This window comes from Malaclemys terrapin, chromosome 2, assembly GCF_027887155.1.
Source record: "Malaclemys terrapin pileata isolate rMalTer1 chromosome 2, rMalTer1.hap1, whole genome shotgun sequence".
Classification (NCBI taxonomy): Eukaryota; Metazoa; Chordata; order Testudines; family Emydidae; genus Malaclemys; species Malaclemys terrapin.
In genome coordinates, this window is record NC_071506.1 from 153,882,945 (window position 1) to 153,899,649 (window position 16,705).

General features: G+C 45.1%; 1 protein-coding gene across 3 annotated transcripts in view; it reads right to left on the bottom strand.

The window, feature by feature from the left end:
- Positions 1 to 16,705, bottom strand: part of TRIO (trio Rho guanine nucleotide exchange factor) — a 433,666-nt gene that overhangs the window by 133,487 nt on the left and 283,474 nt on the right. For all 3 annotated transcript variants that reach the window (XM_054017964.1, XM_054017965.1, XM_054017966.1), the window contains exons 20-27: positions 14,836 to 14,951; positions 8,356 to 8,478; positions 6,799 to 6,993; positions 6,548 to 6,663; positions 5,727 to 5,793; positions 4,854 to 4,963; positions 3,314 to 3,383; positions 2,716 to 2,805 (exon numbers count right to left, since the gene is read on the bottom strand). In XM_054017964.1, coding sequence (XP_053873939.1) covers positions 2,716 to 2,805; positions 3,314 to 3,383; positions 4,854 to 4,963; positions 5,727 to 5,793; positions 6,548 to 6,663; positions 6,799 to 6,993; positions 8,356 to 8,478; positions 14,836 to 14,951 — 887 coding nt within the window. The remainder of the gene's footprint in view (positions 1 to 2,715; positions 2,806 to 3,313; positions 3,384 to 4,853; positions 4,964 to 5,726; positions 5,794 to 6,547; positions 6,664 to 6,798; positions 6,994 to 8,355; positions 8,479 to 14,835; positions 14,952 to 16,705) is intronic.

Consider the following 16,705-nt stretch of genomic DNA (forward strand, 5'->3'; position numbering starts at 1 on the left):
CCTTGTCTCGAATGGACATCATATATACCTGGTAAGGAACTTCCGTATAAAAGCAAGCTGTGCCATAATTAGATTAGCAGCTGTGATGGGTTGTAGAAACCCCTCATTGGGCAGGAAGGGGGTTAAGGTGCAGCTCTGGGCTAAGAGTTAGTTGCTTATGCTAGCAACAAGAAGATGGTCAGGGAAAGTGTGGGACCCTTACTGAATGAGGGAGGCAACCTAGTGACAGATGATGTGGAAAAAGCTGAAGTACTCAATGCTTTTTTTGGCCTCGGTCTTCACAGACAAGGTCAGCTCCCAGACTGCTGCACTGGGCAGCCCAGTATGGGGAGGAGGTGAGCAGCCGTCAGTGGTGAAAGAACAGGTTAAGGACTATTTAGAAAAGCTGGACATGCACAAGACCATGGGCCCAGATCTAATGCATCCGATGGTGCTGAGGGAGTTGGCTGATGTAATTGCAGAGCCATTATCTTTGAAAAAGGCAAATATGATGCCCATCTTTAAAAAAAGGGAAGAAGGAGAATCCAGGGAACTACAGCTCGGTCAGTCTCACCTCAGTCCCTGGAAAAGTCATGGAGCAGGTCCTCATCCATTTTGAAGCACTTAGAGGAGAGGAACCAACCTGATTGCCTTCTATGATGAGATAACTGGCTCTGTGGATATGGGGAAAGCGGTGGACGTGATATATCTTGACTGTAGCAAAACTTTTGATACGGTCTCCCACAATATTCTTGCCAGCAAGTTAAAAAAGGTATGGATTGGATGAATTGATTATAAGGTGGATAGAAAGCTTGCTAGATCGTTGGGCTCAATGGGTAGTGATCAATGGCTCAATGTCTAGTGGGCAGCCAGTATCAAGCGGAGTGCCCCAGGGGTTGGACCTGGGGCCAGTTTTGTTCAACATCTTCTTAATGATCTGGATGATTGGATGGATTGCACCTAAGCAAGTTCATGGATGACACCTAGCTAGGGGGAGAGGTAGGTATGCTGGAAGGTAGAGATAGGGGCCAGAATGACCTAGACAAATTGGAGGATTTGGCCAAAAGAAATCTGATAAGGTTCAACAAGGACAAGTGCAGAGTCCTGCACTTAGGACGGAAGAATCCCATGCACTGCTACAGGCTGAGGATCGACTGGCTAAGCGGCAGTTCTGCAGAAGAGGACCTGGGGATTACAGTGGATAAGAAGCTGGATATGAGTCAACAGTGTGCCCTTGTTGCCAAGAGGCTAACGGCATATTGGCTGCATTAGTAGGAGCACTGTCAGCAGATTGAGGGAAGTGATTATTCCCCTCTATTCTGCACTGGTGAGGCCACATCTGGAGTATTGTGTCCAGTTTTGGGTCCCCCACTACAGAAAGGATGTGGACAAATTGGAGAGAGTCCAGCGGAGGGCAACGAAAATGATTAGGGGGCCGGGGCACATGACTTATGAGGAGAGGCTGAGGGAACTGGGCTTATTTCTGCAGAGGAGAAGAGTGAGGAGGGATTTGATAGCAGCCTTCAACTACCTGAAGGGGGGTTCCAAAGACGATGGAGCTAGGCAGTTCTCAGTGGTGGCAGATGACAGAACAAGAAGCAATGGTCTCAAGTTGCAGTGGGGGAGGTCTACATTGGATATTAGGAAAAACTATTTCACTAGGAGGGGTGGTGAAGCACTGGAATGGGTTACCTCAGGAAGTGGTGGAATCTCCATCCTTAGAGGTTTTTAAGGCCAGACTTGACAAAGCCCTGGCTGGGATGATTTAGTTGGGGTTGGTTCTGCTTTGAGCAGGGGGTTGGACTAGATGACCTCCTGAGGTCTCTTCCAACCCTGATATTCTATGATTCCAAGAAGGCAAGAGGACCTGAGCTGAGCCTGCACTGAGCCAGGAAGTGGAGGAGCCACAGCACCCAGCAACTGCAAGCAGGGCTGGAAACTCAGAAGGTGAAAGTGACCCAGCGAAGCCAACTTGAGGCAGACATCAGATGCTGACAGGTGTGCCGCCAAACCCGCCTCGCAGGGCCCTGGGTTGGAACTTGGTGGAGTGGGATGGACCTGGTTCCCCTACCCCACTCTACCCTGTATTCACTAGGAGGAGCTGCTGCCCTGAGAACTGTATCCACTCAGTGGAGTTGCGTGAATGACACCCATTGGGGAAACGGCCACTGTAGATGCTAATCACAAGGCAGGAGACCCTTTCCCCCATGACTATAGCAGCTTTGAACAATACATTAAATAGAAATAAAAGCAGTTAATTTACATTAAAACTGTTAATTTACATTTTCATGCTGCAAGTCCAAGATTTTAGTCTTGATTCAGACTGAACAATCAGACTGAACCAAATTCATCATTGTTAGAATACGTAGCATCTGTCTCTAAAACTGTAGTTTTATATCTGAGTTTTAATTGCTAAAATCTGTTTGCATTTCAAAACAGACATTCAACCGTTACTATGTTTCCAATTCCTTTGATAGGTGATAGCGACTGTTTAAAATTATATTTTAATTGATTTTTAGGGGACTAAAATAGCAATAAAATACTATATATTAGACACCGGAGACATAAAAGTTCTTAGATTTAACTGACATGTTGTAGGATTATTAATTATGGAGAGTTTATCTGGTGTTACTAGTAGATGTCCAATTTCTTAAGCATTCCAATGTAAGTAGAACTGCATGATTAAAAACAACCCATCCATATTTTTAATATATGCACAAAAAGTCTGGTACTTACATCAAAATATGCCCCTGCATGCTCCAATATCAGCTGGGTAGAATCTGGCTTATTTTTACAATACGTAACATACATTTGAAACTTGTCTGCCTGCAGAACAAAATGCAAATTTAAACAGCTTATGAAAGAGCATTTCCACTGCCTGAAACCAGTCAAACTACTGGGGATTCTTTTCCAATTCAACCCAGCACTGTGAGAAAATACACAACATAATTAGAGCCCTGGGCGGATACAAAATTTGTATCCGCATCCAATTCACAATCCACAAACATGGTCAGTGGATATCCATAGATTTGCAGGGCTCTAAACATATTACAATCAAAATAATAAAAAGGAATGAGAAAGTCGATTTATAGTTAAGTGAGCTACGTTCTGCCCTCAGGTGTATGCACACAACTGAAACTGATTTCAGTGGGAGCCATGTTGTTGCATTTGTTGGCATTTTTAATTAAAGTCAATAGTTTGTTTACTTCAAGAGGAAAAAAAGTACTTGTACAAATCCACTAATTAAGAAAAAGACTACACAAAGCAAAAGCCTCCATCTCCTTCTGCTCTCGATTTCATTTGTTACTTCTAACACCAACCATCATTTCATTACCCAAGTTACGAAGCAGTGCCCAACATCTTCTGGTAACTGTTCGTATTTCTCCAGCTCCTTTAGGAATATGCTATGGGTAGAGAAAAACAGAACACCATTAAAAGAAACATGGCATGTTTTCATTAGGACAGCTAACATTGATTTAGAGTTTGAGCAGATATATTGTAAGAGGATCTTCATACCAACAGCATCGTCTGACAACTGGATCAAGATACTATGAATTGATGAGAATCTGGGGTGCCAGGACCCTATAAATATCACATCTCAAACAACATAGATTTTAAATGGTTGGTGATAAATACTGTTGTATTCAGTTTTTTTACTGCTGTATTATCTACTCACTGTAGTAACTGTTGCTGTTCTCTTCAGAAAGGGGCTAACTGGTGTCCTCTCACCTAAGCCCTACGAATGGTTTATTTTTTAAAATGTCAGTAAAAAATAGAAAAAGAGATGGAGGCCGGCCTCTGCAATAAAAGCCTTTTCCCCCTCCCCCAAAAAGGCAATTAATGAAGGGAAAAAACCTCTTATCTATACCCATAATAGATTACTTATGAAGTTATTTAAGGGCAGCGACATGGTGCATACAAAGTTACCAACAAGTGGCTTTTTTTTTACAAGACTATCCCTTTCACAGCCAAAATAATTTGTTATTGATCTAAGTTCCTAGTATGAATTTGATTAAGTCTGAGATTTTTCACTACTGATATGGCATAGTGCACACTGCTATTGTACCTTGTGGATCATTAGAGAATATAGCTGTTGTGAATCCCTCAGATAATATACAAAATGGTAGCTCTGCTAGACATATTTCTATTACAATAGCATGTAAAAGCACCCATCAGGGTCTGGATGATGGTAAGCCAGGCAACAGACAAACACACAGGCTTACATGGTCTGTAACTCAAAAAGATTTCAATCAAACTTAACATGAGATGCAGTAAGTGCATGTAACAAACAATAGGAGATAAAATGTGAGTAAGCTAAACATAATGCTTCTGAATCATTAAGAGTTAAAAAAAGGTATACTGAACCAGTGTCCGTATCAAACTCCTTGTAACCAGTGCTAATGTCAACCCTTTTTGGCAATTTTCACAGAAGGGCCAAGGAACAACAGAAAAAGAGACTGAACTACCCCTTCCCACTAGCAGTGGTTTCTAAAAGTCAGAAATGAGCCCACTGGCAGGGACCATGATGAGCCTGACACAACCACTGCCTGTGCTAAGTAGAATCAGTGGTGTCCATCTCTTCAAGGCAATCAACCAGTCTAGAACTTGAACAAAGTTCAAACTGCTTCTTAAAAAATTCAAGATTAGAAGACATATCTGGGCCAGAGAAGGGCCAGAGAATGGAATTATATAGATATTTACTGAAAAATGCGATCACTGAAGCAGGTAATTCGACAATGAGGGAGACCCTTTAGCTACTGCTGTGGCAAAACATCCTTTATTCATTTATGTACACAATATTTTGACTGGGAAATACCTGAAGTGATCACTTAATCTTTACTAGTAAACATGGGCATGGAAGCTAAGTTACTCACTTATTATGGAACTCATAGATTTCCTGCATGTTTCCGAAGATAATGTGTTCTTTGTTTACAATACCAGGTGGGATCTCCTCAACGCCACTGGTCATTTCCCACAGATACGTCTGGCCAGAAGAAAAAAGGCACATGAAAAGCAATCAAGTTTCCAAACAGTAGCAGTTCCTGACATTTGTAAGTAAACATTATCACAGGGAGAAGTACAGGAAAGTACAACTTATAATTGATTTTGGGGTACGGAGCTTTACACACTGTGCATCTTGAAAAATGTCAAGACTTGAAAGTGACAATCAAATATGCTCCTTGAGATTTAATCTTTTAAAATATGCAATATTCCTGACAACAAACAGTGCTTCAGGGTAGTATACCAAGGTCATGTTTGGATTCCAGAAGTTTTCATTTTGTGTAATAGCTACTGCTGAGCATTACTTGCTCGAGTTTAACAATTACTGGGCACTTTTCCATGGAACCTCTCTGAATTTCTATTCAAAGAGAGTCAGCCAGTCCCGAAACATGTGATAAACACAATGAAAGAATTAACACAGGCTCATCTCTGCTACAAACAAAACAAACTGACCAAAAACCCAACAGAAATGGACAGTCAGTTCTGAGACCATTAAAATGTTTTCTATTGAGCAAAGAGCAATAAAGTGCTGTAAATGAAAATGAGCAAAAATAACACACATAGGATAAATTCTTCATCGGCTGACACCTGGTGCAATTATGTTGACACTAGCAAGTTAGCAGGAGGCATAAGTAAGCACAGAATTTGGACCTGTGGTTATAAACTAACAACACTTGGTTGCTAAAGAAATGCAGAAGCAAAATGATATACATAATGAAACCTTGTCCCATAAAATATACACTTACATCCATACATTCCCGGAGGTCTCTTACGTAAGCCTTTTCTGTCTGAATTAGCTCAGCCATAATGAACCTTAAAAATGACAAAAGAATGAAAGATCAAATTGCAGCCTGCTAGATCACAGGACAATGCTTTTCCACTAATCAGAATATGCTCTCTCCATTGCAATGAACTTACTCTATTTCCAATATTAGAAGAAAAGCACAGAAGAGCTTAATTAGCTTAATTAGCATCAGAATGACTTTTTTGTGGGGGGAGGGGCTTCCAACACTAGCGAAGTTAAAATTGGAGAAAAAAAAAAAAAAATGAAGCAAGGATTTTAAGACAATTAACAGAGAGAGAAAAGAGGATCTATTAGAAGCCTGGGGATCCGATTCAACTGATAAGAAATGAAGAGCAATAGCTGCTACTATTCATGAGCAGGAAAAAACTCTCCATTTATGGAGTTGTGTTACTTATTTATTATTATTTTAACAGTCTTATTTTGCAAATACTTTATCCTCATTGCTACTATTTCCTTCCTTACCCACTTATGTTTTGTGAATTTTTCTGGATTGCTACCAATTCTTTTTTTTTTTTTTTTTTAAATGATCCTCATTTTAGGCTTGGTTCTGAACACTCCCTAAACCAGATAGTGAAGTACCAAAACTGGAATAAGGCAATGAATAAGTCTGTGCAAGGCTATGGAAGGTACACGCTGGGTAGTACAGAGCTCTCCTTTGCTACATTCCTATTTAAAATGTTTTTCTAAATCTTGAAGTCAAAAATATGACAGTTGCTTCACTAACAGTGATTTATATATTTATATCTGTAAAGACTGCATTACTCTTTCCTGCGGGCAGATTTTCTCTTTTCTTCATTAAGTTCATGAGCAGCATCACGCAGTTTCACCTCTGACCCAGGAACACTAGCTGGGATTATATCCAGCTGCAGGCTTTTGCTCTGTATTAAGGAGAAAAGGAAAAATGGTTAAGGGAGGAGAAAGGGGAAAAACAATGGCCAATCTGATTAGCTACAAGGAGCTATGTAAAAGCATTTGCTCATTCTCCTAAGAGTTCATGCAGAAATTTCACTCACCGATTTATTTGAGTCAGAAGAAATCCCCAGGGCTTTTTCTAAAGAGGTCCTATATTTCTCCATGCGCAGAGAGAAGTCTCTGTACCTCTTGTCCACTGCTGTGACACATTTTTTAATCTCTGCTGCATGGGCATGCCCTTTTTCACAAAAGCCATCAGCCAGCTGTATCAACAGCTTCACCCTCTCTTTGGTTTGCTGTGAAAAACAACAGGAAAATACTGACAAGTAAAGTTACTGCCAAGTACCTGTAATGAGAGGGCTCGTTTTGTATAATTAATTACTAAAAACAAGTGGAGGGATGATGGAAGGTAACTGGCTCTCCCCTCTATCCCACCCAAGTGTTTTTAAAGAAGATACCATGATTTTTCCCCAAGGAACAGAAGATCAGCAAGTGCTGCCTGCTTCTTTATTATTTCAACAGCAGCAAAAAACCTCATGCTTTAACTTTTAGAAATTCTCTTGACTGGAAATAGAGAATATCAGTTCTGCAAGGTAAGCTTTTAGGGCAAGGACCATGTCTTCTCAGGTGTTTACACAGCGCCTGGCACTAAGGGGCTCCAATCCCTACTAAGGTCTTTAGGTACAATACAATACAAACATTGGCCCTGATCCTGCAAAGACTTACGCTCACACTTAAGGACAATGCATCCTCCTGGCAAATGGCTGCAAAAGTGTAGGGGAGTTGCGCTAAAATGGTACTTTTAAATGCACACTCTTTATCCACTGTCTGTCACTGAAAATAACAGAGGCAGCATTGTATGGCAGGAGTGCAACGCTAAGAGGGCTGGACCAAGTCTTTGAGGGGACAGTGGGTTTGGTGTTCAGAGGTATGCTTAGTCCTTCCATATACGTGACCAGAGTCTCTCCTTCATTCCTCCATTTCCAGCTGTCTCCAGCATGTAGCTTCTTTTGACCACCACCTCTTCACCAGCTTGCGGCTCCACGAGTTTTCCACACAGGGCCGAGAGCCAAGGGGTGGGGACAAAGCGCAACTTTTAAAATGGGGAGCAGGAGAGGGAACTTAGGGAAACCAATCCCTGCTGCAGTTACTGCCGGAGTTCAACAATTAATAAGGAACAAAATGTCCCCTGCCTGGAATGTTAGGTTTGCACCTGTGAGGCGGGGTCCCATGTGGCCACAGTGGGCAGAGAAGTAAGCCTGCCACTGCTAGAAACATTGCAGTACAATATGTTATTCTAGGTACGAGCCAGACCTGAATGATTGAAGCTTTCATCTTGTGCTATCTTCTCATTAGTAAAGCGTTCAATATTTTGAAGCACACAAACTGGAACACAATAAGCCTTACTGCATTTTGCGAACATAAAATAAGATTTAAGAGTTGCGTTCCAGTCATCCATGATTGACCTGAAAACCAACCAAGCTGAGGACTCGAAAGGAAGTTATCTTTCTCCACTTTTAAGCGAGGTCACCACAGTCTTGTCAATGTAAGGTAACACCAGCAATTTTTTGTTTCGTTTCATGTCAAGTGGAAACAGATCAGAAAGCCAACACAGCAAGGTGAAGCTGGCCATACACCTGCTGTTGCTCTTTACTTACCTTTGCAGTGATCTGAAATTCTTCATGTTCTTTTAACAGCTCTTGAGTGTGATGGATACTGGAACCAGTGGAGGTATGCGTGGATAAATAAAACTCTCCATTGTCATGGATCCATTCCAAAGCCTGAATAAAGCAAAAAACAATGAAGAGTAGAAAAGAAAGTAGCATAATACTTTTTCAACAGACACCAATTTAAGTACTCAAGATACATAAAAATACTTACATAATAAATGTACTAGACAGAACTATATTTCATTTTTATCTACTTCTACATTTCACCTGAAACAACTTTGAAATGGAGTTTATCTACCTGTAACTGGAAGTCCTTCAAGTTGTGTGATCCTTATCTGTAGTCCACACATGGGCACATATGCACGCCATGCCCCGGAGTCTGGAAATTCTAACAGACAGCATCAGTTGACCTGCCCATGTGAAGTAGATCTCCTTGTACTCCCAATCGGGGGGGTATAAGAGGCAGTGTGGGTTGACACCTCTCCAATTCCTCTTTTTACCACAAATCCAACAGGATCTGAAGCAGAGGGGATGTAGGGTGGGTAGTGGAATACAGATAGGGACCACACATTTTGAAGAATTTACAAGGTTGACTTGCAGTGAGTGAATGGCCAGCCAGAGCGCCGGGGGGAGGGCGGTGAGCCAGCTGCGGCTCCGCTCTCCCCGGGTGAGCGCCGCCCCCCTCCAAGTGCCGCCCCAAGCACATGCTTGCTAGGCTGGTGCCTGGAGCTGGCCCTGGCTGCTGGCTCCCCGCCACCCTCAGTTTCTTCTTGCCGGAAACTCTGACAGTGGAGAAGGAGGGCAGATTGGGGAATGCAGATGAGCAACACATCTCGAAGAACACCAGTTACGGAAAAGGTAACTGTCTTTTCTTCTTCAAGTGCTTGCTCACGTCCATTCCACATTAAATGACACCCAGCAGTTCACGGACGCGTCGATTGCAACACAGCTCTGCCAAATCCAGCATCATCTCTGGCCTGCTGAGTGATGGCATAATGAGCGGTAAACGTGTGGATAGAGGACCGCGTTGCAGCTCTACAGATGTCCTGGATAGGGTGTGCCAGGAAGGCCGCCGAAGATACCTGTGCTCTCGTTGAGTGGGCTCTGACAATCAGCGGCGGCAGAACCCCCGCCAGGTCGTAACAGGTCCTTATGCACAAGGTAATCCAATTGGAAATCCTCTGCGAGGACACCGGAAGGCCCTTCATGCTATCTGCTGTAGCGATGAAGAGCTGAGTTGATTTATGGAAAGGCTTGGTACATTCTAAATAAAAAGCCAAGGCATTCAGTGCATGAAGATGCCTCTCTTCACTGGTCTTGTGCGGTTTGGGACAGAACACCGAGAGGAGGATGTCCTGGTTCATATAGAAGTTGGATACAATCTTCGGCAGGAAGGCCAGGTGGGGCTGCAGCTGAGCCTTGTCTTTGTAGAAGACTGTGTATGGCAGTTCTGAGGTCAAGGCTTTAACTTCAGAGACCCGTCTCGCCGACGTCACCACCACCAGGAAAAAGACCTTCCATGACAGGTGGGAAAAGGAGCAGGAATCCAGCATCTCAAAAGGCGGGCTGGTGAGTCTAGAGAGGACCAAGTTAAGATCCCACTGCAGGATAGGAGCCAGCACCTATGGGAAGAGTCTCTCGAGCCCTCTCAAGAATCTGACTGTCATGTCGTGGGAAAACACCATCTGTCCTTGGTTTGGTGGGTGAAAAGCGGAGAAGGCCGCAGGATGCACACAAATAGAAGAGTGTGCCAGACCCTGGTTCCTCAAATGGAGCAAGTAGTCCAGGACAGCCTGTACGGAAGAACACGAGGGAGAGGTGCCACGTTTGGATGCCCAGCGAGAAAACCTCGTCCACTTGGACAGGTAAGTCAGTCTGGTCGAGGGCTTCCTACTCCCGAGGAGGACCTGTTGGACTCCTTCCGAACAGGTCCGTTCCTCCGGGTTCAATCACGCAGCATCCACACCGAGAGGTGGAGGGATTTGAGGTTGGGGTGTAAGAGCTGACCGTGGTCCTGTGACAGCAGGTCCAGGTGGTTCGGCAGGGGCCACTGACAAGTTCATGAGCGTGCCGAATGAATGCAATCACGACAAACTGCACTTTGTCTCTCTTGATCTTCGCCAGGACCCTGCTGATGATTGGAATCGGAGGGAACGCGTACATCAGGCTTCCTGACCATGACAGGAGGAAGACCTTGCCGAGAACAAAATCAGTGGCATTTCCTGTTCTGTCTGGTAGTGAACAGGTCCACCTGGGGAGTCCCCCACCTTTGGAAGATCATGCAGGCTCTCTCTGGATGGAGCGACCATTCATAGTGAGAGGAGAAGCCCCTGGTGAGCTGGTCTGCCAGCGTATTTTTGATGCCGGGAAGATGACAAGCTTCCAGGTGGATTTCGTAACTGATGCAGAAGTCCCATAGACAGAGAGCCGATGAGCGCGCTCCCCCTTGCCAGTTCATGTAGAACATTGAGGTTGTGTTGTCTGTCAGGACTCGTACCACCTTGCCCGACAGGTGGGGCAGGAAGACTCCACACGCCAGCCGGACTGCTCGGAGTTCTTTGATGTTTATGTGCAACCTCGCCTCCTCCGGAGACCACATCCTCTATGTCTGGAGGTCGCCGAGGTGCGCACCCCAGCGAAGTTCAAGGCGGCCAACTTGATGGAGTGAGGGGGGTTGTCGAACGGAACCCCCTACAGGACTGCCCCGCGGTCGGCCCAATATTGCAGTGAGGTAAGTATCACCTGGGGAATGGCAACAATCTTTGCCAGGGGATCTCGGGACTGGGAATAGACTGTCCCTCAGCCATTGTTGAGGGGCCGCATCTGGAGCCTGGCATGGCGGACCACGTAAGTGCACGCTGCCATGTGACCCAGCAGGTGCAGACAGACCCTGGCTGTAATTAAAGGGAACGTGGAGACTTCCGCAATGAGGTTTGTCAACACGTGGAACCTTTCCAGTGGCAGGAACACCCTGGCGCAGGTTGAGTCAAGGACCACTCCGATGAACTCTATCCTTTGCACCAGCACTAACGTTGACTTTTTGTTGTTTACCAGAAGACCCAGAGAGCAGCACGTGACTTGAAGCATCACAACATCCCTTTGGACTTGGGGCCTGGAGCTGCCCTTGATGAGCCAGTCGTTGAGGTAGGGGTAGATCTAGATACCACCGACATGCGCTTGGTAAACACTCTTGGTGCTGTCGCCAGGCTGAACGTGAGGACCGTAAACTGGAGGAAGTGTCTGTGTCCTTGAAAGATCGCTATATAGAAGTACGCATCCTTCAAGTTGAGGGTGGCATACCAGTCTCCCGGATCCAGGGAAGGGATTGATAGAGGCCAGGGAAACCCTGCGGAACTTTAGCTTCTTTAGGTACTTGTTGAAGTCTCGCAGGTCCAGGATGGGCTGTAGACCGCCCTTAGCCTTTGGGATTAAAAAGTACTGGGAATAGAACCCCTTGTTCCGGTACCTGAGAGGAACTTCTTCCACTGCACCCAGCTGCAGTAACCCTTTTACCTCTTGCACAAGGAGACTCTCGCGAGAGGAGTCCCTGAAGAGGGACAGGGAAGGCAGGTGGGAAGGGGGGGTAGGAAAGAACTGGAGGGTACAACCTTGCTCCACTGTGCTGAGGACCCATTGGTCCGAGGTTATAGTGGTCCAAGCAGGGAAGAAAAGGGAAAGGCGGTTGTAGAACACTGGGACAGATGGCTCTGGGGAATAGTCTGGTAGGCTGCCCTCAGGCGCACCCTCAAAACGACTGTTTGGCCCCTTGCTTGACACAGGTCGAGCCCAACTGGGCAGAGGGTGGAGGCAGGTGGCTTGGATGGCACTTTTAGCCATTGGCTCATTTGTGGAGCTGGTCCTGCCAAGGCTGACTACCCTGGCCCTGAGGCTGCTATGGTTTGAACCGCTTACGCACTGGGGCTGAGATGTAAAGACCTAGGGTTTTCCGGGTGGTGCGGGAGTCCTTGAGGCCATACAACTTGCAGTCTGTTTCCTCCACAAGTAGGGCTTGGCTGTCGAAGGGCAAGTCCTGCATTGACTGCTGAGCCTCAGAGGACAACCCAGACAGGATCAGCCAAGAGGCTCATTGCATGGGGATAGCGGAAGCCATGGTGCCAGCAGCAGCGGCATCTGATGCTGCCAGGAGGGTCTCCCTGGCCGCGGTCATGCCCTCATTGAGGATCGCTCAGAACTCCTTCTTGGAAGCCTCAGGGAGCGATCCTTCGAACTGGGCCATGGCTTGCCACATATTGAAGTCATATCGGCCAAGGAGGGCTTGGTGGTTGGCCACTCTCAGCTGAAGGCTGGAAGACGAATAAATCTTACGCCCAACGAGATCCAGCCTCCTCGAGTCTTTATTTTTGGGGGGTGGCCCCGGGTTGTCCTTGCCTCTTTTTGTGTTTAACCACCTCTACCACAAGGGAATTGGGGGCTGGGTGGGAGTATAAGTACTCATGTCCCTTGGTTGGCATAAAGTACTTCCGTTCAGACCTTTTAGTGATAGGCACCTGAAGTTGGCTGGGGGCTGCGCCGCTATCCGGAGTCGCAGGCGAAGTATGGGATGGGCTGCACTGCTCAACTTGAGCTGGGGCCCGACTTCCCGAAGAGGGCATTGAGCTGCCTGGCACAGGTCATGGCTCGCCCCCAGCCCTCTCCTTTCCCTTACGGGAGGTAGGAGAGCTTCCCCTCACAGTCTTTTTCAGCTTCTTGACCAGAGCCGCGGAGGGGGATAATTGCCAGCTTGTAGGCGGCACCGGCGGAGCACTGTGCACGGAGGCCGCTGTGCTCAGTGAGGAGTCAGATCGCTGCTCTGGTGCTGGAGTGAGGGCTGACTCCATTAGGAGCGCTTTCAGACAGATATCGCGCTCCTTCTTCGTCCCAGGTTTAAAGAACTTGCAGATATGGCACTTGGCACTTATGGGCCCCTCGCCTAAGCACCTTAGGTAGCTGGTATGTGGATCGCTGATGGGCATAGGCCATTTGAAGCGATTGCAGGGCATGCCCCATCCCCCAGCTGAGTCCTCTTCGGGACTAACGAAGAATTGAGAACTATTACTAAGGGTAACTAAGAAACTACTAACTATATACAACTATATTACAGGTTTTCACAAGAACAGAGAACGAAATGACGCTAGCTGACGCAGCAGATGTTTCAGCATCGGCACTGGCAGCAAGAAGGAACTGAGGATGGGGGGAGCCGGTAGTGCCACTTATACCGCACCATGTGGGCGCCACTCCAGAGAGCACCAGAGCCAGTCCCTTAGGGATACTGCTGAGGGAAAAACTTCCACCATCAGTGCACGTGGCGAGCACACACACCTAATATGAAATGGACATGAGCAAGCACTCGAAGAAGAACCATACATCCAGGCTGTATCCAAGCTTGGGTGCTTCTGCCCGTACCATATTTCTGAAATTCAGCCTCTTCTGTTTCTCCAGACTGGCAAGTCATTTTCTCGAGATGCAATTATTCTAATTTCTACCTCTTTGGCCTCAATGACAGTGACTCGGACACAGTCATTCCAAACAGTGGGTAGCGAGGATGGAGATGTATAGTACCTAAGGGGTAGCTGCCAGAGGGTTTTTTTTTCTGCCTGTGAGGGATAGAGGCAGGTAGAATGCCTCCTGAGTTGAATTTCGAATATCCCTGGGCAGGTACATAAGGAGCCAAGTGACACAAGGAGGCCATACATCTGCTAAACCCACCTACACAAGAGACAGCCAGCATGATAGTGACAGAACTTTCTGTGTAATCTAGTCAATTCCAAGAAGTTAAAAGCCATTTCAATTACTACTTCTGCCTTGGAGTTCCCCTGCTATTTTTATGGTTTAAAAATCACTTCTCTTTTTAAATAGCTCTCTCCACCATTGTGTAAGGGACCCACACAAATGTATGATGTTAATCCAGTAAGCAGGACAAACAGTGAAACCGAGTGCATACAAAGTGCTATTAAATGCACACAACAGCAAAGATTTTTCTTCCCTGATCTTTCACTTACAATGATGTTATTTAACAGTTCTGAAGATACTCAAAAGAAATGCAGTTTTTAAAGTTAATATTGTTATGATTCAGCCTTTCAGGTATTTCCTTATTCATATTATTTTGTATTGGTAGAATTTACTAAAATGTTTAACAATTTATTCAACACAGCCTGGCCAAAAAAAAACAACAACAACCCAACAGTATGGTAAAACAACCACCTGTTTGTAGTGCAATATGAGAGTGATAGATTGGTTATAGGTGTCTGCCAAATTTTTTTTTTATTATTATTTCTAGTGTTCTATTTTGAGGGAGGAGTAGGGTAAGGTTTTTATACCTTGATTCTGAATAGTCTGCCTTTTGAAAGTTCTTAGTACTATAGTCAATGGGAGCAACTACTTCCTCAAAGTCAGGCAATAAGTCACACCTTGATTTGTATGGAATTTGAGTTGCATGGAATGGAAAACGTTCTTAGATAAAATCCTGACCTGTTTGGCACTTCTTTCAAAGACCACATACTGCTGACACTGGTCAAGGCGCCTTTTTCTCATTGTCCAGTAATGCAGCACGCGGTTCTCCCTCTGGAAGAGTTCATTTAAGATATCTGTAGGGACAGACAAATGAACTGAAGGTTATGGTCCTTCATTTTGTAAAGAAGGGAAGCAGTGAGGCTACAAGCTCTGCAAATAAATATTATGTTGTATAAAGAACTGTATAAAAAAGTTTACAAATTTAAAAAAAATGTTTTATAAACAGGGACATTGATTTAGTTAAAATAAAGACTGGTGGTTTGATCAAAATGTGCTATTGAAACAATAGGCTTTTGAGAATAGAGAGAGCACTTGATATAATGTAGGGGATAGTTTTGCACCTGGCTGGTGAGGAAAGAGAGAACAGGGACAAGTAGACAAGATGCCTTTAAGCATTCAGGCTGAACATAATCAATAATCATTTCCCATCTGAAATTTCTGGAGTTCTATAAAGTATTTGGTGTCATGCAATAAACATGAATGAACATACAACTCAGGAATACATAGGTTAACAGATTTATTCTTGTGATACCCTAACTCACCTCAGACCCCACGCATGCAGAGAAACCCACTAAAAAACTCAGAAATAAAATTACTGTAATTAACATTCCTTCAAAAGTCAACAAGAATACTGTCAGTCAAATAAATCATGCACCGATTCAAATATTCCCTAGTCCATTTGGTTTCAATAAAATGAATTTATTACTTGGAAATGAAGAAGCATGTAAAAGCAATTCTGCTGTTTATTATGCTATCTTTCTCCTTTTACATGTCAGAGAATCCCGCAAACAGCAGGCCCACTGGAATCCCCACCCACCTCCATAATTTGACCTTTCATCCTCTCAGTTTGGTTAACCACCATTTTTCCCTTTATGTCAATGACAAGGACTGGATGCACTTTGCTGTCACTCAACTGTTGCCGAGAAAGGGGGAAATTCTTGAGGGACACTACAACAGAGCTTGTTTCTGATAAAAGCCACAGGATAGAGGGGGAGAGATGCTGATGGAAACAGAGGGGGAATCTGATGAGATGGTCTTCCAACTTGGGTGGGGGCAGGGAGAGGGGAAGGAAAGAGATCTGGGATAAGCTAGTGCCTACCTAAACATACAAGTGAAGATTGAGGTTTAAGGCAGAGGAGATGCATATAGACATTTGTTTTAACGCTATTTTAATTCTACTGTTAGTTTCCATAAACAAATAAATCATACATGTTTTTGATGAAGCTGTCCTGAGTCACTGCAGTTCATTTCTGGTCACAAACTTCCAGAAAGGATTCCACAGCCAGACCCAAACCCAGTTAGGCTGGCTCAGATGAATGCGGTTTGTGAAACAGGAGGTGTTGCCTAGTGAGCCAGTCTAAAGTGGTGTGAACTGCAGGTTTCCACTCTTGGGCTTGGTCTACACTACCCCCCCCAATTCGAACTAAGGTACGCAACTTCAGCTACGTGAATAACGTAGCTGAAGTCGAAGTACCTTAGTTCGAACTTACCTTGGTCCACACGCGGCAGGCAGGCTCCCCCGTCGACTCCGCGGTACTCCTCTCGCCGAGCTGGAGTACCGCAGTCGACGGCGAGCACTTCCGGGTTCGACTTATCGCGTCCAGACTAGATGCGATAAGTCGAACCCAGAACTTCGATTTCCAGCCGTCGAACTACCTGGTAAGTGTAGCCAAGGCCTTGGAGAAGTACACATAGAAGCCTTATGAGAGGAGACTCACAAAGCTTGGTTTGTTTAGCCTAACCAAAAGAAGGCTGAAGGGAGATATGATTGCTCTGTATGAATATACCCGAGGGATAAATACCAGGAAGGGGAGTAATTATGTAAGTT